Source organism: Choristoneura fumiferana, chromosome 3 (genome assembly GCF_025370935.1).
Source record: "Choristoneura fumiferana chromosome 3, NRCan_CFum_1, whole genome shotgun sequence".
Taxonomy (NCBI): domain Eukaryota; kingdom Metazoa; phylum Arthropoda; class Insecta; order Lepidoptera; family Tortricidae; genus Choristoneura; species Choristoneura fumiferana.
The window spans coordinates 2471866-2494985 of record NC_133474.1 but is presented as its reverse complement, the minus strand read 5'-3'; the positions used below and the strand labels follow the sequence as shown (position 1 = coordinate 2494985).

General features: G+C 42.0%; 1 protein-coding gene across 2 annotated transcripts in view; it reads left to right on the top strand.

The window, feature by feature from the left end:
• Positions 1–18750, top strand: part of Rab5 (RAS oncogene family member Rab5) — an 87359-nt gene extending 68609 nt beyond the window's left edge. For both annotated transcript variants that reach the window (XM_074085206.1, XM_074085207.1), the window contains exons 4-6: positions 11385–11601; positions 12325–12440; positions 14925–18750. In XM_074085206.1, coding sequence (XP_073941307.1) covers positions 11385–11601; positions 12325–12428 — 321 coding nt within the window. In that variant the 3' untranslated portion in view covers positions 12429–12440; positions 14925–18750. The remainder of the gene's footprint in view (positions 1–11384; positions 11602–12324; positions 12441–14924) is intronic.
• The last annotated feature ends 4370 nt before the right edge of the window (positions 18751–23120 follow it).

Genomic DNA, 23120 nt, shown 5'->3' with positions numbered 1-23120 from the left:
ACATGTCAACAACCTCGCGATAACTAGCTTGCCAGCACGCCTGGTGTTCATTCAACGCTAGTAATGTAACGAATACCTATCGCAATAAATTTAACGAAGAAGAATAGGAATCTTACTATTCTGCGAGTACCACTAGCTGGGGTATTTAGTAGCATAATTATTGAAAGTCATAATGTAATGTTTGTAATATTTTTCCCGCCGAAACTGTATTTTATTTTTGTTTTTGACTGATCATCTTTATAAGTTGGGTTAGGTTGGATTTATAACAATTCTGAATAATTAATGGTAATGATGGATTCATTGAAAAATCATGTTATGACAAACAATTAAAAAATTTCGAGAGTCGATACGAGTATATCAATCCAAGCTGCGTTAAACCAATCCGTGGCAAAAAAACAAAAGGTTTGATAATGACATAAATTGCATTTGATCAAATTGACCAAAATTAATGTAGATAACTTTTTGTTATAAAAAAAACACATTGCGTAGATGCCAGTTGTTGAAACTCTTTCTGTTAATATGAAGCTACAGTGAATGGTGTTATAGATCATCATCCCAGCCTATATACGTCCCACCGCTGGGCACAGGCCTCCTCTCAGAATGAGAGGGCTTGGGCCGTAGTTCCCACGCGGGCCCAGTGCGTATCGGGAACTTCACACACACCATTGTATTGCTTCGCAGGGTTGTGCAGGTTTCCCCACGATGTTTTCCTTCACCATAAAGCTCGTGGTAAATTTCAAATGTAATTCCGCGCATGAATTTCGAAAAACTCAAGGTGCGAGCCGGGGTTTAAAACCCACGATCCTCTGCTTCAGAGGCCATAAGTCAAACCACTAGGCCACCACGGCTTTTTTTGACGGTGTTATAGATATGCCATCAGAAACTACTTCTAACGAAGGACATTTAAATATTAATATAAAAAAAATATTACAGCCAGTTAGCTGTGAAAAAAGCACAAAGTTTATTTTACGAACGCCACCATGATATGCGACGAATGCAAATATTCGTATTCGTTGCATCACTGGTCAATGCCCATGCCACAGTCAAAGGCTTTATATAGTTCTGTGGCCATAGTGTGCTCGTGCAGTACTCATTAACGCCGTTTACTCAAGTCCGGCTCCGTGCCCGAGCTCACAACTTTCACGCTGTTTTTGGGCGACACAACCTCAAGGCCGTGGCGTGGCGTGCGCGTGCCTGCTAATGCTAAATAAAGCTACATAACGGACCAAATAACACTTTTGGTGTCGCGAGAAGTATTGTGCGTTTTGCGATACATTGCCGTCCATGATAACTGATAGTCTTACTGGTCAAAGTCAAACTATTTTTATTCAATTTAGGCTATAACAAGCGCTTATGCATGTCAAAAAATCTACCACCGGTTCGGAAAAAGCTCTGTTGTGAAGAATCCGGCAAGAAACTCAACGAGGTATATTTAATCGAGATAAAATCTCAAAATTTCAACCACTCGATTTACGCGTGCGAAGTCGTAGGTAAATAATAAGTTTAGTTAAGTTATAAATTCGTAGTGGGCCCGCAATGTACAACGACTATGATATTTCTCTCGTACCTACCCTGTAAATGAAGCTAGTCTTGGTAAGAATTAAATTTGTATTTAAAACGAGGGTAACAACTTTTGTAAAGCCTGCCCATAACATAACAATGGTTCTGAATTACGCCACAAATGTATGTTCTTACGATTGCTTCATCGATCTTTTAGGAGGTAGCCTAATGATCGATAAGCTGCGTGGCACGTCAAAACGATATTTCCATTTAAATACTTAAACGTTAAAGGTTTTTGGGAATTTAGAGGAATCGTCCGATAGGTATACTTGGTTTGGATAGGTGTTTAACTAAATGTAAACAAACTTCAGCTGCCAGATTTGGTAAATTCCAGGAATTTTAACATTTTACTTATCATTATAATACACTAGTATTTCAATTTTTTTTATATTCGATTGGATGGCAAACGAGCAAGTGGGTCTCCTGATTTTAAGAGATCACCATCAATACAGAAATGTAAATGTTTAGATAGTTCAATATTGAAGACACAATTGACGTTGTTTTGTTTACATTTAGTTAAATACATATCAAAACCAAGTATAGCGGAGTAGAGCTAGGAGCCGTCCTAATTGACGAAATCGCGAGATCGATATGGGTACTCGCATCACATCATCGCACGGTTGACAATTTGGAATTTATCCCATCTCGTAAACAGATGTGGTAGCTAGTTAAATCGGCTTACGTTTGGCCTAAATCTCGCTTGATGGAAGGCGAAGATGAGGCCTAAGATGGTACACGTTTACCTAGGAGGTGTCTGTTCACTTTGACCTTAAAGATGTCCAGATTATAGCTAGCTACCAATTGGAAACGATTTCCCCATCTCGTAATCAGATCGGTATTGTGCTTTCCCTGTGTAGTAGCCTTTGTTTGGCATGTCGATTTAAGTAGTGAAATCACATACCTTTTCTCTAACATTCATAACTATTTCACATGAATAAAACGACGGCAGTTTAAGAAAACCGGATTCTCACTTAGCTCGTCCCCAACTTACGTCAAGTAAACGGTTATAGAATATGGCAATAGCACCCCTCTTTTTGCGTCGGGGGTTAAAAATAAGGCCGCAGACTGAGCGCCAGCGGGCAGCGACGCGGGCGTTTCTCTGTTCATTGCGTCTCGGCTGCGCAATGAACAGAAGAGCCCCGCTGCTCGCTGGTGTCCAGTGCCTGTATTATCTGACGCGCTGACGTTCGCGATCGCATTCACCATCTCTTTCTAGCCTCATCTTACCGTGTGACAGAAAAAAGTGGTGAAAACAATTGTGATTCCAAGCGTTCGCGGCTTACTGGCAACGAGAAGGTAATCGTAATCTAGTTACGAAGCCTCGCCACTAGAAATGACTAAACTAATCTAATCTGAAAAACATTAATCAACTTATTACAATCCGCCTATAAAGTCGTCGGAGAAAAGCATCGCACCTTTTAACAACATGCGTAGTCTTAGTTCGGGATGGTGCCGTAAACAATAGAAATCGGCCCGAAGGCCGTCGGGAGGTCGGCCATGTTTGCGGGTCGTTTAACGCGCTCACGTAACATCGCTTGCTAATACTTAGAGTTTAGCTACTGTTCTTCAGTACGAGTGGAAGATAACTGTACTTGAATGAATCAGAATTCATAATTAAATAAGATCAGTGTTTTTAACGCGTGGTTCGCGCAATATCTCCTTTTTTTGGGGTGTGCGGAAAATTGCGGAAAATGCACCTTTTGCATGCACCTTATGCTCGGTTTAGAGAAACGGAGGGTTTGTGGGGAAGAGGGTGAACCCTTATGAGCATACCCACTAATGACCACACGGGTTCCCACATTTAGCGTAGTGGGCGTTACGTGAGCATGAAGAGATATAGCGAAGCGACGCCTACCTGCCCACTCCGGGATGGGGCCGTTCTTCGTTTAGTGCAAGCTCTGTCGGCATCATACGTCGAAGAAACTGAATCACGTACCAAAGTGGAACCTTTTCATAAGCAATTTCGCTATGATTTCTTTAGCAGATTTATGTGATGTCAACATGACATTAGTAGCACAAAGGTTCCACCTTGGTACGTGATTCACTTTGCTCTATCATCATCGACGTCACAAGTCTCAGTCATTTAAAAGAGCGAAATTTATTCAAATATTGTCTAAGTAGGTAACTTTGGAATGCGAAGTAATTATCATATACATTCACAGCTTCATTCTGAATCACGCGCATGCCTAGTTATCGCACGTCCAGTGATAAACGCATTCCGTGTGGCATGCGGACTAAGCTTCCGCGACACGTCCATGTATCGCGAACAGTGCTGTCAAAAGGGGGTGTAACTTTATTAAAAAACATGGAGTCACTATTTAAGACCTTTACTTGACACATCAAATTACGTCACTACATACTTGTACCTGGTCATTTTGAGTCGTATCTTTTCATTTTCTTTCAGTGCCTCTTCAATCCTGAAGGTTGGCCGTTATCTTTTTGTCTCTATCAGCGGCCAGTCGGTACATCTGATAGAGATTATGATGTACAAATAATTTCTAGCAATAGTGTAAAAAGTCCCAGATCTGTCTTATCTTCAGAGCACAAACCCCCGTTCCACATACAGAGCGCGAATGCAGCAGTGTGTGTGACACGTGCTTAGATTTGTTCACTCGTACTCTCTGCAAATCGACACAGCTAAAGATTATAAAAATAGTAGGGCTACTACGAAACTCGCAAATCATAGTTTGTATCGCATCGTCCCTTTCACTCGCGTATTAAATGACATAAGCGTCAGCGGGACGGCAACATACGAAGTTCGAGTTTTGCACTTCGTGGTATAGGGTCAGGAGCAATATTTGATTTGATTTGATAGGTAGGTAGTTACGACGCTATCGTCGGGCCTTGAGGGCTCACTTGATTAGTAACTTTTAATTTTGATTGTTCTCTTCTTTCTAGATGTGTTCTTGTGTTACCTAGATGTAGGTTAGACTTTGTACAGACATTAACTCGCTTAATTTTTTTCCCGTAAGAACCTTCTACAAAGTATTTTAAAAAATGCCTTAAATCGAGTTTAGCGCGACATGTTTCGGGCTAACCAACCTCCATTAAGGACGTGAGTTATCCGTTACAGTATCATTTCATGAGTGAGTCTCACGGTAGTTTCTCACGGTAGTAGGTGCATGAAAAACAAATTCCTCGCAACACATCCTCGCACATCTTTGGTGGCAATGCAGCCTATAAACCATCTGAGGCTAACAGCAACAGTCCGTCCGAAAAAAAATCCCCGACCATATATTACAGTTGTTCGGGATTTTTTGAACATAGACACGTTATCGGAAGCTATAACTGTCCGAGTTCAAGGGCAATTGATAGCGGGCGTGACTCACGGGCACTTCACAAGGAAACCCCCCTCTGTCTTGTAACTATTCGATTTGATAAGGTTCGTAAATCACTAATTATTAGGTCCATTTGCGTAAATGGACCAAATGTTTATACTTAGCTGTCTCTAGTCATAATATATAATCACAGTTATCTTTCTGGTAGTACGATTTAACCGGGCCTCATACGACAACTGGATACCCCAGTGAATAAGACCAGCAAAATACCATTTGAGAGCGATAAAATTCTGTGTTGCTACAAAACTATAATAATATCTCAAATTATTTGTTTGGTAGCGAACATAGTCGGACATTGGAAATGTATTTGAGCTATAATTTTCTACTACGTTTTTTTAATTCGGCACAAAATTTAACATTTCCGGTTAAAAAAAAATCTTATCTCTGTTTAGGTTGTCACTAACGCGTCGCGTTTTGTTCTTATAAATACGCTTGCGTTAATCGCGGTTTAGTGTTTTTGTGGTTTATTTCAACTCATGATTCATGTTTATCCGTTGCCTAGTATCCATAGTACAAGCTTTGCTTAGTTTGGGACTAGGTCAATTGGTGTCAAGTGTCCTATGATATATTTATATTTATTTATTTTATCGTACCAAGGCTTTGAATGTGAGTGAACACATGATATTACCCCGCGCTGATGAATTTGAACCCTTACGTTAGTTCAATCAATCGTTTTATAAGGCAATCGGTTTGTACAATATTTGTAGCGTTCGTCTCTTTGACAGCTGTCATTCAGCTGTCACTCGCCATCTTTGCTCTCTCTGTGCTTTAAGAGCGTTTATGCCTGCTGAGCTGGCAACGTTGCATTTTTGTTAGTTTTTCTCGATTATTCCATAAAAATTGAATGAAAATTAATAATGTTGTCTGATAGAACCCTTCTTAATATATAAGTTAATGTGTCTTGTTCAATAATTATTCGTGATAGACTTTTATATTCCTTAAAAACGAATTAATGTTTATGAACGTTTTTAAACATCAAAATATTAAACATCAGACAATCGGGTCTTTTGATTTTTTATTTTATACTTCCTGGTCTTGTTTCAGCAGTAGGTACAAATTTCTGGCGTCGCAGTGCGGTGTTTCAGATAAGCTTTCGTTTTACCAAGAAGGCTGCCAAAGCCTGGCGAGCCATCAATTTGTAGTTTCCCACCAAGGTTGTTAGGCATCTCGACTTATGGGCCTTAACTCTTAAATTGGCAGTGTGCACTACAATGCACATGATTCAAGATTACCTCTTTGTAATTTTTTAATGTAGAGCAGAAGGCATAAATAAATCGAAAGTGTTTTTTATTGATACCGCCTTTTGTCTTAAGAAGGCGGAATAGGTACAGTAGAATCCGGTTATAACGACGGCCAAGGGACCGGTGATATTACGTTGTACTAACCGGACGCCGTACTAAACGAACGGATGTACTTTCATGGTGGATTATATTAAAACCAAACATATGCCATACTTACTCGTTACGGTGTTATTTGAAGCTGAGCACTTATTTGAGCTGAGCACTTTATAATAATCAGTGTCTTGACTTATTTGATCGATCGGCATATCATGAGTTCGTTTTATTAGACACACCATTGTGTATCGATCTCAGGCAAATAAACGAAGGCATGACTTGCACCGCCTTGTGCTTTGTCTGCTCTGAATCCGTTTTTCCTGTTCACTGAGCTCCATCTCCAGTTCGTATAACGGGGAAATACCGCAGTGACATTGCTTTCATTGTATCTTACTCGCCACTTACACTAAATTACGCGTTCCGCCCTGAAGGGCTACTACGAAACTCTAAACTCGATGTTCGTGTCGTGCGGCCCCTCTGACACTTATACTGCTTAATACGAGAGCGAGAGGGACGGTACAATACGAACTTCGAGTTTCAAGTGTCGTAGTAGCCCTGCTGCTCTTAAGACAACTGTAAAACAATGAACTGAAAACAATTACTGTGCTTACATTGTTTCCGTTTTTGCCATTTTGGCTACGGAACCTTGAATGATGTCAACTGTCACTTGTCAATCTTTTCATCATCATATAAAGAGGCGATTGATTTATTAAATCTATCTATTAATCTGATTTATAAAATTTTATTAAATCAATCGCCTCTTTATATTTACATAATATGTATGAAGGCTTAGGTAGTTGTTTGCCATTATCGCTGCAAATGTCATCTCGATCACAAAAAAAAACACTGAACAATAGGGAATAAAAATTAAATACGAATATCATCCTATAAAAAATCAAATATCGAATCGAATATCATCATCCGATAAATTAATACGTAAACAATCCAGTGTAGTGAATTAATTATTTTGTTACTCTCTTATGTGAAGTTTTAGTACTTGTACTATCTATTACTTATTCTGTGGTTTTGGTTCCTATTCATTTCGCTTTCCCGTATCCCACTCCAATAAAGAAGGACTCCTTGGACTACTAGGTATAATAATAATAGCCTTTTTTCAGATTTTTAAATTACATCACTTAAAAATAATTTAGCTCGAACCCTATCGAAAATACAAACTGAGACATGGATGCACAGAAAAACCAGAAAAAGAGACCAGCACTGGGAATCGAACCCAGGTCCTCAGCAATCCGTGCTGCGTGCTATAACCCCTACACCACTGCTGGACAACTAACAACAGAATCTGTTTGCCCATTGGCAAAGGCCTCTCCTACTGTCTCCATAAATTTCTGTCTCCAGCTGACCTAGCCCATAAGCTGCCCGCCATTGCCTTGACCTCATCGGTCCAGCGGTTGAATGGTCTGCCTCGTTTCCTCATTTTATAGTTGGGGTACCAATTAATAATTGTTTTACTCCATTTATTTATTCCTCGTATTAAGTGACCTGTCCATTTCCACTTTAGCTTTTCAACTGTAACTGTGACATCTTTTAGGGCCTGTTTCACCACTTGTCGACTAACTTTAAGTGTCAGATAAAAGTAATGCCGTCTTTGTTTATTCGGACAAAACAAACAGAGACGGCATCACTGATATCCGTCACTTAACGTTAGTCGACAAGTGGTGAAACAGGCCCTTAGTCTGGTAAGTTCCTTTATGGTAGGTAGTTGTTCCTTCCTTGGGACTACTGGCGCATGGTAAAGAATCAGTAAGAGCGCTTTCACATACAGGCGTTTTTGTCGCGCGACTGTAGCGCTTCTAAGTCGCGCTGTACATATTTAAATAGCGCAGCTGCAGCGCGACGGTCGCGCGACTCAGGATGACTTCGTCCACAGTCCCATTTCGTCACCTTCTTAAATCGTCCTCATTCGCATATAGTCTACTGTTCTGGATCGCCAACATTTCTACATCGTCACTTTCCTATCTTGTCCGCTTTCTTACGTGGGCCGCAGTACCAACTCGTCAACAGTGTTATTTCGAATACAGTGCTAACACGTCAACATTCCAATTTAGACCACAGTGCTAACTCGTCAACATTATTGCATCGTTCATTATCCAGACATCGTTCATTATAAATGCTCTATAAATGATTATTGAAAAGGTTTTTTTTTGCAAATTACTCTCGGGATATTTTTGGCTATTTAAACGCTTAGATTGACCCTCTCTGTGAGAAAACGTCTGGTAAACGTGGACGAATTGGCACTGCTGACCAAGTAGTAACTGATCTATAAAAGAAAATGGACGATATCAGAAAGTGGACGAGTTAGAAAGGTGACAATTTAGGAATTGTAGGCTGACGACATGGCACTGTGAACGATTTAAGAAGATGACGAAATGGGACTGTGGACGAAGTCATCCTGAGCCAGTCGCGCGACAGAAGCGCGACTGCAGCGCTCCGAGCTAGCGGTGGCAGATACTGTGAAGCGCGGCTGTCGCCAGCGACGGCGTTGCGGTTGCGACTTGGCCGCGCTACAGCCGCTGTAATGTGAAGGGATTCGCTGTGCAGCGCTTCAGACGCGCGATAATAACGCCTATATGTGAAATCGCTCTAATAGTTTTACCTAGTGTTCTGTACTGCACCGATCCGCACCGCTGTCAGGAAGAGGCCTGAAGTAGTGCGAGTGGCCCCAAATGTATGAGCGCAAAGTCAGCGCGTTGCTCTTAGAATGACCGGAGGGTTTATAGCTTTTGGCCGTTTTTGCATCGCCTCACTAAAAATCAATATTACTAACTGTTTAGTTAATAACTAGTGTATATTTTAGTCCGCCGCCCACTAGTGTCCCGCCACGTTATCGACTACCGACTTAACTTGTAAGTCTTCAGTCGAGTTCAAGGGTAGCCCTATACGCAGACAGTTACAATGAACTTTATGTGTAGATAAAACATTCTGCGCCATTTGCATAATATGCTATTGTGCTTTTATGAAGAGTTTTTATGTCCGTAATATAATTTTTGCCCCGTCTGGTTGAATTTTAATGGTTTTGTTTACTTTTCTGTATTTTATTCGCATGTTTTGGTGTGGTAGAGCCTTATTACCGTAACCGCTTGCTGGCTGCAGTACGAATGGGCCGGCTCGACCGGGTTAGTACCACACTCCCACAGAATACCGGCGTGAAATAGTAGTTTTGCTACTGTGTTTCGTACGGTGAGTGGGAGATCCGGAGGCCCAACTCCCTTCCCCTCCCCCTTTTAGCCCCCTTTTAGGCCGGCAACGCACCCGCAGTCCTAATAATGCTGTAGGTGTTCATGGGCGGCGGTGATCACTTACCATCAGGTGACCCGCATGCTCGTTTTCCAGCTATTTGAAAAAAAAAACTGTCCCGTAACTCAGTAGACATCAGGGCCCAGTTTCTCGAAGCATATTAGTGTTTTGTCTCATTCTCTCATACAATTTATGAGACAAAACACTAATATTAGGATACACCCAGTGATACACTTTCTTAGATTTTTTTTTCTATTAGCATGCTTAGGAGATGAGCCATGAGGGAATCGCCTTTAAACTGTCACAACACCTAACTTAATAAGTTACCCCGGGACACTTTACCATGGCAACAAGCTACTCTAAAAAGTTGACCGTTTAATAAAATCTCGTTTAGTTTTGGTCCAACACAAACAACAAACCGCATCTGTTTTCAAAATAACAAAAATAAGACAAACTTTTTCCAGGGAAGTATTCTCCGTTTTCACAATTTTAATTATTATCGTCCCTCCGTCGAGCTATTCGTCGCTCACATGCGAACAGCCACATCGCGTGCGAAAGGAGTAAGGAATGTTCAATAGGACCCTAGGGTATTCGTAGGGTAGGTACCTACGAACGAAGTATGTACGTATTATACTGTATGTGTAATTAAGTAAGTAATTTACACATAAATTACTTTAGTTACTGGTGACGTGAAGTATACACAAATAACAAAAACGGCCAAGTTAGTGTCGGATCTGCAGTGTAAGGTTCCGTACCATTATGTGGCAAATGTTCAATTGGTATTGAGTTTTGATCGACAATTACTCTTCAACTTGTGAAGCCACTATAGGCTGTGGTTTTCCTTTTAAATTCATTAATTATATACTACCATCGTGTTTAGCTAAGGAGTTAGCGCTTTAAAGCTTAATATTTTATATTGTTCACTGAATCGAATTTTGACCTTAGCAAACTTTAATGATTTCGAAGGAATTATCCAATGATACCCCACACTATGGGTCTAGACGAGACAAAAACCCACTTTACTTGTATCAGAGATCAAAGATATCTTTACACTTTACCACCTGATCGCTGTTATTTCATGTTTGAACTTTTGTATAAAATTGTTAGACGGCTTAGTGTGACAAGGTTACTAAAGTGTAAAGATAACTATGACCTCGATTGTACTCAACTTTTTTTTTAAATCAAGCCCTCACGCAAAATTACAGATAATTGCCGACGTGAAATGAATGACAATAATGTGCGACCTGATAATTCAAACCCTCATGTACTCGTAATTGCAATAAGTGCTCGCAAAGGCACGCCGCGGTTTTTAAAAGCGCCGTCGACGGGCGTTCGTATCGATACGCGGTGTGCAAAAGGTCCTAAGGGTTCGAATTAACTGGTCGGGCCTTATTGTCATTCATTCCGGGTGTCCGTTCCGGGGGTAGTTTGGTGTCGCCGTCTGAATTTCCACGTTAGAGCGTTTTCAGATTATCAGATCCGATATTGGTATCGGACGCCGATACGATATCGGGGCAGGTAAAATGTATTACTATGTACCTGTCTTTAATATCGTCCGATCTGATATCGTAGCCGACACCGATATGTTGGCGGCACCATCGGACGCCCGTGGGCTGTCGGACGATAATGTTTGCATGTGTGCTATACGTGTATCTAAATTGTCTAAATAGTGTCGGCTATCGGGTGTCGACCATCGTCGTCCGATCCGATATCGGTATCGGACGCCGATACGATATCGGAGCAAGTAAAATTAATAAAATGTGATCCGATATCGGATAATCTGAGACAGGTATATATTTCATACATTTTACTTGCCCCGATATCGGTATCGGCGTCCGATGCCGATATTGGATCGGATAATCTGAAAACGCTGTTACGACCGTCCCGTTGTGTTCAGGACACGTTCGGGCGCGCGCGCAACTGGGTGAAGGAGCTGCAGCGGCAGGCGTCGCCGTCCATCGTGATCGCGCTGGCCGGCAACAAGTCCGACCTGGCCGCCAAGCGCATGGTCGAGTTCGAGGAGGCGCAGGCCTACGCCGACGAGAACGGACTGCTCTTCATGGAGACCTCCGCCAAGACCGCCATGAACGTCAACGACATATTCCTAGCTATCGGTGAGTGGGTGCTTCGATGCGGTATAAGTGAAAAACTTAAGACGATGACCAAGAAGATGTAGTAGTAATGTGTCGTATAGATAAGTCGACGTACCATATTCGAAATGACTGAAGTCCCATGGTCTTTTCTTTGCACTACTAGGTACATACACAGGTTATCTTCTTATGTGTTTTACCTGTAGTCTTTCACTGTAAGGTGGAGTTTTAGGAGGTAGCGGCGTAACAGTGGCGTAGCGTCAGATGTGGCTGTGGTAAAGTCGAAACAGAGCTCGCTTACATCTTTCATAAATCTGAGGCCGTCATCTCTTTCTACTCTCGCCTTATGCCGTGTGACAGAAAGAAGTGGTGACGATAACGATTAACGATAGCGATAAACGATTATGATTCCAAGTGCGTTAGACCAGGGTTTCGCAAAGTGGGGTACGCGAACCCCTAGGGGTTCGCCATTCGACGGCAGGGGGTTCGCGACAAGATTTACGTAATGGTGGCGTGATGACTGGCAGGCACGTGCGGCACACATGGTGGCGCGCGCGCGACTGATTTCGTCGTTCAACAGTCAATTTTATTGTTTTCTTTGGGAGGTTAGGGGAGGGGAGGGGGCATTTAATTAGTTAAGGGGTTCGCTGTCACCTGGAAACTTTAACAGGGGTACGTGGAGCCGAAAGTTTGAGAAACCCTGCGTTAGACAATAAGAGCTCATTGTCTTTCATCAATATGTTGCAGCGAACAAGTTACCAAAGAGCGAGGGCGGCGGCGCGGCGGCGGCGGGCGGCGCGCGGCGCCTCGCCGACGGAGAGCAGCCGCGCGCCTCCTCCTGCTGCAAGTGATACACGACGCAGGTTGCGCGACCATTGCTAACACCTTATTAAGCTGCGTACGGACAGCGCGTACATTGGTACGCGTAGTCGGTTACGCGTACATTGGCTACGGGTACAGCTGTACGGACTGCCACGAGCCTAAATGCGAGCTGAATCGATCTATAGCGCTACGAGCTCCAGCGCTTTATCCATTTTGCCGTCCTTTTTGACGCGCGGCCAAAGGCCGACTGCCGGCGGCTCGCCCGCGAGTCAGTTCATGCGGCACGCGTTCTCCGAGAGTGTACACGTAGCTGCACGCACGGACGTGGCGTTCCAGGACACGCGTAACCGACTACGCGTACCAATGTACGCGCTGTCCGTACGCAGCATAACACCAACGTGACGTCAGTGACATATGTCCAGGGACAAACATTGTGAAACAGGAATTATTTTGGTTTATTGAATCAGGCGTTACTTTGCGGAGGTCCATATCAGTGAACTGAAACAATTACTGTGCTCTCCCGCGACCTTGTGATAGCTACGTTTATGCAAGAAATGTGTGTTCATGCAGTTCCTCTACCTCCACGCTGTAAGAATATACAATTCACAAACCCGTCTATCTATCTATAGTGTGGTGGTGGCGATCGATGGGTTTGTGTGATTTTTGTGTGTTCTTATCTTATAGTGTGAGGTGGAGGTGGAGGAACTGCATGAACACACATTTCTTACGTAGCTGTCATAAGGTTACGGGTGAACAAAGTAATTGTTTCAGTTCAAGAATGATTTTTCCTAGTCAACATTTATTTGTAGTTTGTCGGTAAGTCCCACTGCTGGCACAAGCCTCGCTTCAGAACGAGAGCGCTTGGGCCGTAGTTTCCACGCAGGCCCAGTGCGGTTTGGGAACTTCACACACACAATTGAATTTCTTCGCAAGTGTGTTCAGATAACCTCACGATGTTTTCCTTCACCATAAAATTATGGAAAATTTTAAAAGTTACGTTTCGCACGTAAATTTCGAAAAAAATCAGAGGTGCGAGCTCAGGATCGAACCCACGACTCTGCTTGAGAGGCCATAGGTCAAACCACCCTTTGGCATATTAAGAAAAAAATGAACTTTTGCTGAGCGGCCCGTCTGGCAGCTCGCCCTCTCCAGTAAGTTGTAAGGTTACTGTTACACATCCTCGTTACTAGCATGTCAATAAGCATGCTTGTACTATACACGAATGCTAGTATGTAGCATTTGCTCAATAGCAGCATGATTTCGTGCTAGTAACTAGCATGTTTACCAGTACCTTAAGAGTCATCAGAGGCAACAGCATCAGTCGAACCTAAAACAACGACTGGACGCACGTCCATGCTCGACTCGTGCCTCCCCAGTGGGCAGCGGCAGACAGAGCTAGAGCTAGTGCTGGTGGCGCGCTGTCGCACTCTAACAACTGCTTATCCTGGAGTCGACCCGATACACGCCAACCGGCCGTATACTACATACTGCTGGCCACAAACCAAGAGCACACACATGACACATTTCTCTCCACCGCTCTGGCCATGTACGACCTACTGCTGGGCACAGATCGCCTCTCAGGATGCCTCAGGAGCCTTGTAGTCCGCACGCGGGCCCGGTGCCCCGGGTGCGGTTGATGGACGCACAGAAAATTAAAATGAAGTTTATTCGGGACATAGAAAAATAATGAGTAAAAACAATAAAGAGATAATATGAAAAAAGATAGAATACAAAATACTAAATAAAATAATAAAATGCGAACTCCTCGGGTAGAGCCAGCGCTGGTCGTCCGGCGAGACCATTTAACACACAACACAGTAATCGTCGACCCGCAATACTGTCAATAAGGCACGAGTTATCAGGTCGTGCATTCCCCCCATCAGGTGTAATGGCGAAACAGTAATAATCCTACTAATATTATGAAGCTGCACGTAAAGTAGTATCAGGTAGTCAAAATATCACAAACAGGACTTATCACGCTAAAACGCACGAGTAATATTTACCTCGACGTTTCAATCACATTACAGTGGCCAAGGTCACGTGTTTCCACTCAAGAATGGTGCGTGAAGCGGTTGAATTAAAAAACAAACAACACCAAAACGACGATGGATATAAGATATAAGCTTTCATCTTCGTGGAATCCCGTTATAAAGAAGTGTCGGCGTCGGGATGAATGTTCTGAGGGACGGTCGGATGTTGTTAGTGTTGTGTGTCGGTGTGATGGGGTGACAAATAAAATGACCAAGTGCGGGTAGTTCGAGATACGAGTGCCGGTACTTTTTATCATCAAGTGCGGATAGTTCGAAGGACTCGCGCTGCTAGGCAGACTCGACACCCCACACTTCAGTCTACTCGTGACGACGGCCACTGTAATGTAGTTGAAACGTCGAGGTAAATATTATTCGTGTGATTTAGCGTGATAAGTCCTGTTTGTGTTATTTTGACTATGAGTGAAAATCGCGAAAGTTTAAAACGTCAGTAGCAAGAAATATTTTATAAACCAGATGAATTTCTCCATATTCCAGATGAAATCGCATCCCGGCGCGGGCGCACCTGCGGCGTGAGCGTCGGCGCCCTACACCTAGCTATAAATAAAATACACGTACGAGATGTAATTATTAAAAGATATATTTAATTTGGTTCAAGTTTAGGCGGTTGGCACGTTAGGGAGCGGTTAGCTGTTGGGGCGTGTGCGGCCGCCTTTACGCGTCCCCACTGGAGGAGATGTTAGGCCCTGTTTACACACGCTATGGCATTACGTGCGCTCGATCACTTGGCTCCACGGCACAGATTCACGCATGTGTAAACTGGGCTTTAGGTAGCGCAGTCATGTTTTTGTGACTTGACGTCATTTGAGTTGACGAGGTAAGCTTATGATCCAATGACTTGGATAGTAATGCCAAACAATATGGCGTCAGGTTTCAAATCCAACGAACTTGGCCACTATTTGGTCAAAATACACAAGGACACATTTGAACGTTTCGTTCTTATTAATATTGTCGATTGCCGGCACTCGAGTGAAAAGACAGAAAGATTTGACTGCAATTCAATTTGCGTAAATTAACCCCGAATGAGATTTTTCAAGAAAACTTAATTCTTATTAAAATAAGTGTACTGTAATTACTAGATACAGCTGCGGTGGGGACGGATCTTAACATGTGTATAAAAGTAGATATCTACCTAATGCCTCATAGTCAACTCGCTGAGATATTTGATCGAGCGTTGAGGAGTTGCGATAAATAGTTAGATATTAAGAAAGTTAAAATGCATTGTTTATTATTGTGGTACGAACAAATGTTTCAGCGGGAACTAGTTAACAGTTCAACGTAGTTTCTGACAGTCGTCAGGAATGTATAGCTCGGCCTTGACATACGAGGGTTACATTGCGGGGTTTGAAAAGAACTGATATTTAGATTTGACTTTTGATAGAGTGATGTACGTGACGCCACATTGCGGACCCTTCTATGTTTTTGGCTCCGTTCGGTCACCGCAACCGCACACGCCCCTTGGTTTAGTCTAATATACAGTTAACGCAATTACTTTGGTTAGAAAACTCTTTACAGTTCTCAAACTACACTTATTATATTTTAACCACGAAATATTACTTTTACACGCTTGTTTTGGTATCCCCAAAGTATAATTTACTCTTACTTCATTACTGTCAAAATCGTGGTGAAGGTGCATTTACATTCGTTCTCCATTCGCTCATTCATTCATTCATCATCAATACTTTAAGTGACAGCTCACAATGTTCAAACTTCCACTTAGCACTGTAAACTCAGTAACTCACTCGCTGTCTCTGTCCAAAGCTGCATTTGGCCATATGAGTGACGGAGTAAGCGGTATTTCTCGTAGTGGCTGTTAAAGCGTTCGGGAAGTATATAATACTTCGACGAGCTGGATTATAGGGATGTAATATTAACGTCTTATCGTATTTTAAATAAATTTTTAGATGTCTGGTAGCTCAGTGGCAGATGTCTTCACTATAGATAGCACGAACTTAAACAGTGCAATTTAAAAGTAAATTATTCAAAATAAAATTATAAATTATATTCCAAATATGCGCATAAATAGTATTGCAGCTAGAGGAGTCTTGTCGGAAGACTAAGCGTATAATGCAAGCTGAGATTAAATAAAATATGAGGAACGTAAAGATATCTGCCACTTCGCTGGACGATCACAGTTCCCGGGTTCATCGCTCCATAATTTTAGAATTAATTCCCCATTCGCGTCCCGCCCTACACTCGCCGTGTCTACGAAGGTCTACAATCAAGTGATATATTAACACTTAGTAGATACCACAGCTTTGCGATTTAACTCAAGAATTTTCTTATGGGAACTTGGTTTTCTGTGGCGTTATTTGTAAGTAGATATACCGGTGTACACTCTGACTTTATTTGTGAACTTGTTAGCCACAGCTGCATTGCAAAATTATCGAAAAAAAAATCGATGAAACAAAACTTGGCCAAAGAAAAGAATACAAAAAAGTTGTCTTTCCAGGCCAGATAAAGTTCTACAAGTGAAGTAAGGCAGTGTTCGAAGTACGTGGTTATACCGGTATATCTACTGATTCAAATTACCGGTGCAGCTAAGCCAGTACCCGCCGGCTGTGTGGGGCGACTCGTCCCTCGTCAAGCATGTGCATAGTTATGTTAAACTAGACTTACATCTCAGCTAGGAACTTATTTTATATACCTAATAAAATAATCATTGGACAAATTTGTTCTATATTAATTATATTAGTATATTTTCTGTATGATTATATATTTTTAAGAGAAGTGTATCTAGATTGGGTCGTATGTAACTGTGGCAGTTTTTAAACGTAATTATGGAGGTTATGTTGTATAACCTGTTTGTTGAACCATTCCACTCGCTTGGGTTCCAGCCGCGGCGGGCTTAGTGCTCGCCGAGGTCCTAGCATACAGTCTTGGGTGAAGGACCAACCGACACGATCCAGGTCTTGTTAACATAGGGTAATACAAGTGAAATCATTTTACGGACTCCTTTATTATCTATGATTTACGCGATAGATGTTCAATTAGCGTCAGTAAAGCTCTAACGGCGTAGGATCGGGCCGTGTCGGTTCGTCGTTCACCGGAGCGGTCCTACACGATATTAAGCTAAACAGATTGCGTAGTTCCGCGTCACACCTCACGTGAACGATCGCAGGGACGCCTCAAGCTATCGACGAGTTAATTTGTGATATAACCCAAACCGCGAGTAGAATCCGTGCTTTACTTGAAGCAATATTTGTTATTAAAAATCGATCCCGATTTGTATAGTCGAGTCCCGGTATAATAATAATTATACATAGGTTATAATATAAATGTAATACATATGTGGCGTTTGCGCGTATGCAACTCATAGCGCTTGTTAGTCGGTCCTGCCGTTGGTCGGGCGGGTGGCTTGCCTACCATAGACAAGTTTAAAGAGGTTCCGAGACTGTCAGAAAAACCTACATGCTTTACATGTTAAATTTGACCGTCTGGGAACCTCTTAAACTCGCGCGCTGCCCTCGCGGCCAACTACCTGCGATAACGTTGAGCGGTGCCAGCCTCTCGCGAGATCTAAATTATATTACATATTTTTATTTATGTATGTCGTATAACGCAATCAATGTTGTTTTTTTATGAAATTGTTTAAGTTTTACATCGCGGCTGTGTACCGCAACGTGCAATCGTGTAACGCCGCTTCCTCGCCCGCGGGGTTCCATCAACTGTGGCTTTACATTATACCATGATGGTACATTACTGAGCATTTGTCTGCTAAAGAGTTGGTAGTGAACGAAGGTGAGGGGGATTAATTGACGGAATACCGAATGATGAGAACTGCTCGACGCGTTTGCTCTCAGCTGTTAGACCAGACACTGTGTCGCAAAGCGATCAACTTACGGGTAAATTTTGACAGCGGCACACGATGGTCACGCAGACGCAAATTTGCCTTGCCAGTAGCAAATGCATTAATCTAATATCCAGGACGGTCCGTTATGAGCTCGCACTGATTAAGCGCTTCTCAGCTTCTCTAGAGCGGTTCAAATGTTTGTAATTTACTATAATTAAGTAGGCATAGTAGCTGTTTCCTCAAAAAAAATGTAATAGGAACCTACATGTCCAAGTAGGTGATGTACGAGCAAATGTATAAATTAAACCGGGGAGGCGGGAAGCGGTAATTTTGAAAATTCAGTATAAAATAGCGTAGAGCCGCGACCAGGCGTTTCATACAGCTGTATAATGAAGCGGAGCTCCACAGGCGGACGCTGACATCCCGGTCGAACTGTATGTTTTTGTATTGTGTAAATATTTTGGATTTATTAAGATTATTATATTGAATAAAAAAAAAATTGTAAATGTATGGAGTGTTTTATTTTAAAAACCCCTGCATTTTAGTACTCGATGTGTTCTTACGCAAAGTGAAGGAGCTTTGCATTAGTTGTGTTCGTAAAGGCTGATTTTCGCTTGTCGTTAGAGCCTGCATGTGGGGTGCTGGAGATTTTAGTTCACGCATGGCGTCGCAAGCAATCGCTGAATTTCATTAGTCTATCCCGCGTACTGGGAGATATATATCGACGGACTTATCGTATCGACCAAAGAAAAGGAGCCTTAAAAATGCGTTCCATTAACATAGGAGCGGAGACGTGTAGTCGTATTGAAATCCACGTCTCGCGCTGCTCCCCAAACGTAATTTGTCGTCTTTGCTCCGTCCCTCCCAGTGGCACCCTAAGGCTGGGTTCACACGGCGCAGTCGTGCACGATTTGAACTTTGTGTAGAACTTAAGGGTATATTAGCCACCGAAATCGACCAATGAGCAGCGGTGCTTCTGACGTTTAGAATAAAACTGGCACAACTCGAAATATTCTCATTTAAAACTCGACCAGATTTCGTTCAGAACAGTGTTTATTTTGGAAATACAATTGGCAATATGGACTATTTCGAATTGTGTCAGTTCATTCTAAACGTGCGAATAGCCGTCAAAATCTGGTCTATTTCTGTTTTATAATTCAGACAATGACGGTTAAAGGGTTAAAGGTACCTCTCGCTTGCACTCACAGGCCTTATGGGATTTCCCTAGTGAACGCACCACACGCACACATCACACCACACAGAACGCTAGGGCAGTCCCATAAGGCCTGTGAGAGCGAGAGAGCTTTAAAATGATTGATGACTCAGTTCGCACGATTGTAATGGCCGTAGTATAGTGTAGGCTACGCCGTATAGTTAAGAAAAGAAACATTAATAATAAATATGAATTTATTTTCTATCCAAGGACTTTCACAACGATAAAATATAGTGATACTTAATAAGTACACGAAACAACAGCACATGGCACTCAATAAAAATATAACCTTAGAAATACCACACGTTATTTCCAATGCCCAAAGAAGCTTAAAACAAGTTGAACGCATTTAAGAATTGTGTACATTAGTTTTCAACTGACATAGAATTGAAATAAGTACAAAAAATAGGCCCTAAAATGTAAACATTTTCAAAAATTCATCTACATTAAATAAATTGCATGATGAATTTTTCTTTGCGTTGTCAATAAATTTAAAAATACTAATACATAATACTTGACCGAAGTGAATAATAGTCTGCAGGGCTACTACGAAACTTGCGGTCCCTCTCGCTCACGCATTAAATAGTATAAGTGTCAGAGGGACCGCACGACACGAACTTCCGAGTTTCGTAGTAGCCCTGCTGTTGTTTGTGTGCAACTGCGACTATACCTTGTATTAAGGCATATATCACACTAACCAATGTATAAGTTTCGAATTGTTATTTTCACATCCTTGTGTGTAGTACATAATATGACTAGTCAGCTGGTAGCTGTTATTTTGTGAACAAAACTTGCATTATTCAATAAACACAGTGCACCCAGGATTAAGGGAGATCCAAGACTCGATTTTCAGGGACCATTACAATTCCTTAGGGAACTTTCCGCCATTTCTTTTTACACCACCCCAGGATTTAGGCAAATATCCCTACAGGAGTGGTTGTCACAAGTGTTGGCGTCTAGTCTCATTTAAATATGTGCCTTGAAAAACAAAAGTCAAACTGAATTTAAAAAATCTTAAAATACACATAGAATTTACATTTAAATTGGCTTACTGTCTAAAAGCGAAAGTTAGAAACAAATCTTGTTTATTCGTAAAAAGGAAATTGAACCCTAAATACGCATAGTACTTTACAAAATTTCATATTATAAAATTGATAATTTAAGTCATAGTGATATGGGAATCCTCAATCACCCGCTGCTGTTAGCTGTGTCTAGAACGGCTGTTTCTAAAGTATTTTTATAGTGCAGGCGAAAAAAAAACTGATAAAATAAGAAGTACAGTTGATGTTGAAGGTGACCTCTGTTGGTCCTAGGGTCCCACTTACTCTCTGACTAAATACTACTAGTGTGAGCGGGACGGCACGATACGAAGTTCTAATTTCTTGAGGCCTGCTGTCGGAATAGGAGATATTTGACACCATTAATCAATAATTCCATGACGTAATTATAATACACTTTAAAATGAAACCGAAAACCAATTCAAATTTCAACTGTAAAAACATTTTTTTTTGCATTGAAACAAATAAGTAAGTATAAGTTCTAGTTAGTCAAATGAATGGTGAATCGAGTTATGACATGCCAAAAAGTACATCAATTGATTGATAATTAAATTATGCTATTTGCTTATAAATATTTAAGGTCACAGCTAATTAAATCTACCCGGGACCCGATCAGCACCGCCTCGCCGCGATAGGTTAGTATTCTTTATATGGATTTGCGCTCATTACATCAACTCCGTAGCGTCACCGGATCGCCTCGCTCGCTCGTGTCCACGCGCGGACGGCGAGTAGACCACTCGGTGATAGCTCGCTGCTCGTACGTTTGCCTCGCGTGAACCGCGCGCGGTTTGCGCGGCGCTCCCCACCCTCATTTCATAATAGACTACTCGGATCTGGTGTTGCAAATGTTTATGGGCGGTGGTGATCTCTTACCATCAGGAAACCCACTTGCTCGTTTGCCATCCAATCGAATAAAAAAAAAATTCGTGGACCACGCGACCGTCTCGTTGACCACGCGAGGTCCACTTGTTGTCAACGCGGCGAGTGGACGCGGAAAGTCGCGGCGGTGCTGGTCGGGTGCCGGGTGGCTCTAACGAGCTGTGACCTTTAACAGTGGCACTGATGCCTCTAAGGCTGCGTTTTCACCAGAGATGTGCGAGGATGTGTTCCGAGGAATCTGTTTTTCATGAACCAATAGAAACGCTTCATTTATCTACCCTCGCTGCGCTGTTTCCACAAGAGCGGTGCTGTGCGAGGTAAATGAATTGTTTCTGTTGGTTCATGAAAAACACATTCCTTGCACATATCTGCAGGGCTACTACGAAACTCGAAGTTCGTATCGTACCGTCCCTCTCGCTCTCGTATTAAATAGTATAAGTATCAGAGGGACCGCACGACACGGACTTCGAGTTTCGTAGTAGCCCTGCTGGTTGAAATGCAGCCTAAACTACGCATTCCTTTTGCGCGGCGATCCGTGCAGAAATATACAACGCTCGACTTGGTTGGGGGACTTGCCCCCAAAACAGGCAGGTTTACAGGTGTCTTGTGCAAGGTCCGCCCGGATTGCTACCACCATCTTGCTCGCTAATCCTGCCGTGAAGCAGCAGTGCTTGCGTTGTGTTTCGGCGTGGAGAGTAAGACAGCCGGTGAAATTACTGGCACTTGAGGTATCCCATCTTAGGCCTCTAGGTTGGCAACGCATCTGCAATACCCCTGGTGTTGCAAGTGTCTATGGGCGGTGGTGATCTCTTACCACCAGGAGACCACTTGCTCGTTTCCCATTCAGTCGAATAAAAAAAAAACGTAGGTAAAATACATCCGGATGAAAAAGAGCCGAGGGCTAATTGTATGCCTTTATTTATGTATTTAATCGTTGTAAATGTGCTTTAAGTAACTTTGGCATTAGTAAATTAAATACAAACTTCGCACCTCTAATACAACATTGACGTAAAATGGGTTATTCTGTCCCGTTGTCCAAGATACAACAGTTACAAAGTTTCTCAAAAAAACTTAAATAATAATACTACTACTACTTAATATGTAATAATCGGCTTGTAACTACTACAAAAATGTATGCTCGATGAATTTTAGCCACAGAATACATAAAGAAACTCATGGTTTTAAGAGTTGTCTAGGGGACTTAACTATGGCAACAAGGTAACAAGACAGTTGATCGACCCAAATGCAATTTTTCCCTATTTGGACATAAACGCGAAAAACTTATTTTTGATCGATTTATGACCGCCCCTATCATTAAGTAATTTTTGGAAAAAAAATGGCAATTATGTCATTGTTGTTTTAGAGGTCCGTAGATTAACAGTAAAATAGTTTTACCTAACCAGTAGGTAAACTAGCTTAGAATAGACATCGGTGTAAGGTGAGTGACAGTTGTGTCAATTTGAATTAGCCCGTGAGTCGTACTAAATTAAACAAACTTACTCGTTATAGTTGCAAGAGCCTTGTTTTGTAAACAGGCTTTTATAGTTTGTGTTGTGACTGGTGAACAGATTTTGTAAACGCAATGAGGTTCTTCGGTTCTACATCAAGTAAGGGAGAATCAGATCTCAAGAAAGGGTGAAACATTGCAGATTTAGTTTCCAACTATTTTGTTAGTTTTTTTCTTAGTCGGAAGTAAATTTTTGTTTACATTTTGATTTAAAAACATGATA